Source organism: Austrofundulus limnaeus, unplaced genomic scaffold (genome assembly GCF_001266775.1).
Source record: "Austrofundulus limnaeus strain Quisiro unplaced genomic scaffold, Austrofundulus_limnaeus-1.0 Scaffold356, whole genome shotgun sequence".
NCBI lineage: Eukaryota > Metazoa > Chordata > Actinopteri > Cyprinodontiformes > Rivulidae > Austrofundulus > Austrofundulus limnaeus.
In genome coordinates, this window is record NW_013952758.1 from 245,918 (window position 1) to 247,796 (window position 1,879).

The 1,879-nt window shown below is 39.8% G+C and overlaps 1 protein-coding gene across 1 annotated transcript in view; it reads left to right on the forward strand.

Annotated features, from left to right (window-relative positions):
* col9a1a (collagen, type IX, alpha 1a) overlaps positions 1-1,879 on the forward strand; it is a gene marked incomplete in the record, with an annotated part of 81,725 nt that overhangs the window by 29,693 nt on the left and 50,153 nt on the right. The window contains 1 exon segment of the mRNA XM_014023078.1: positions 1,058-1,090. Within this exon segment, the coding sequence (XP_013878532.1) occupies positions 1,058-1,090 (33 nt within the window).

Here is a 1,879-nt window from a genome sequence, read left to right on the forward strand (position 1 = left end):
GAATGCAAGCGGGGGTTCAACGTCCCCTTGTTTTTGTCCCTTTTTTCCCTCTTTGTGTTGGTATCACTGGGACCCTGATTCACACCTTTTGCTCACAGGAGGCGGAGTCATATCTGCAATAACAGCGTTGTAGGAGGAGGACAACTGGACACGAAGGCCTCCACCTCTGTTCACAAAGATGGCTTCAAAGGAAGCCATCTTTGTGAAGAAAAACCGTCCACCATTAAACAGAGGTGGAGGCCTTCGTGTCCAGTTGTCCTCCTCCTACAACGCTGTTATTGCAGGTATGACTCCGCCCCCTGTGAGCAAAAGGTGTGAATCAGGGCCCCAATGATACCAACACAAAGAGGGAAAAAAGGGACAAAAACAAGGGGACTTTGAGCCCCGCTTGCATTCGCTACATTCACATAACACGACACYGGTCAGATGATGGGTCACATGACCCTCTATGAACATTAGAGCTAATCAAGTCTATTGTTAGTCGATGGTCCTCTTTTGCATGTGACTAACCTGTTTGTCCAGGTGGAGGCGGAGCTTATAAGTCTGAGTTCACCTGAAACTCATCAGACTGAAGAAGTCTCTTGGAGGAGAGACGAAACGTTTCACTAAAGAAGAACCATCCAGAGGAACTACTGATTTTTGATTTTTGGTATACTTTGTCAAGTTCTGCCATATTTGTTTACCAACACAAACTACAGCCTAATGTAGGTCAGTCACGTGACTCAAGCTTCCATGTGGTTTTTAGAGGTTTCAAGAGTGCTTTGTTTACAGTGAGTATATATCTGCATTTCAGAATTAAATATCAATATAGCTGAAAAGCAATTGAGGCAAACATTTTCAAACTACCATTTGATCTTCTTCGGGTTATTATGTTTGCTTTGCAGTCAATATCTTTTTAAGGTAACATGAGCCAAAGAAGAGTTTTAAAGTTTATAGAATCCAAGTGTCACCTTCTAGACAGCTGGAAAATACTTTGATGAAAGAAATACATGTTTTTTTTGTTTCACATCAATTCTAAGGATAACAATTATTTTTTGTTTGTTTTATGTGCATTTAGGGACCTCCAGCTGTTTACGAGGGCGAGAAGCTGGTAAGTTCATACTGTGGAAGAGACCGGAACAAGAAATGTTTCGGGATGTTTCCAGGAGATGCCACGTTAAACAAAGGATAAAAAAAATGACTGAGTAACAGGGATGAGATGAGATAAAACTTTATTGATCCCAGGAGAGGGTGATATAAAATGAAGAAAGATAAATAAAGGGAAGGAAAAACTAGAATACAATGAAGCCTAGTAACAAAAGCAACAAAAATTATACTATATAACCAGAAACGCTGAGTGCTGAATAACCTTGCAGAATTTTGCTGAAAAAGCCTAATTTAAAAGTACTCAGTTGTAAGGTTCAGTTTAGTTCATTAAATAATCCAATCAGGTTCAAGCAATGATCAGGACTGGTGCATAAGCAAATAATAGTAAGAAACACTAGATTCTAAGCACCACATTATACGATATATGTTACTTGTCTAGCGAATGGCTTTGTACCAGTTTGGTAGAGGACAGCAAAGGCTGTCTTCCTGCCCAAACCTGGCAAACCAACATATAGAGAAGCTAATATTTTCTGAACCATCATCTTTCTTGCTGAAGGGAATGGAGAGGTTGATAGATAGACACGTAAGAGATGACATTTTAATGTTATCACCAATGAGTCCTGAACAACATGCATATCAGGCGGGTCTTTCTACAGAAACAGACTTACATGACAATGGGCCTTATGCAAGAACCGTTGGTACGTACAGATTTGTTCTTAAGTTGTGCGTACGAGTGATTTAGGAGAATTTGTGACATTCACCAATGTTTTCATATTCTAAGATTTTTTTCAGA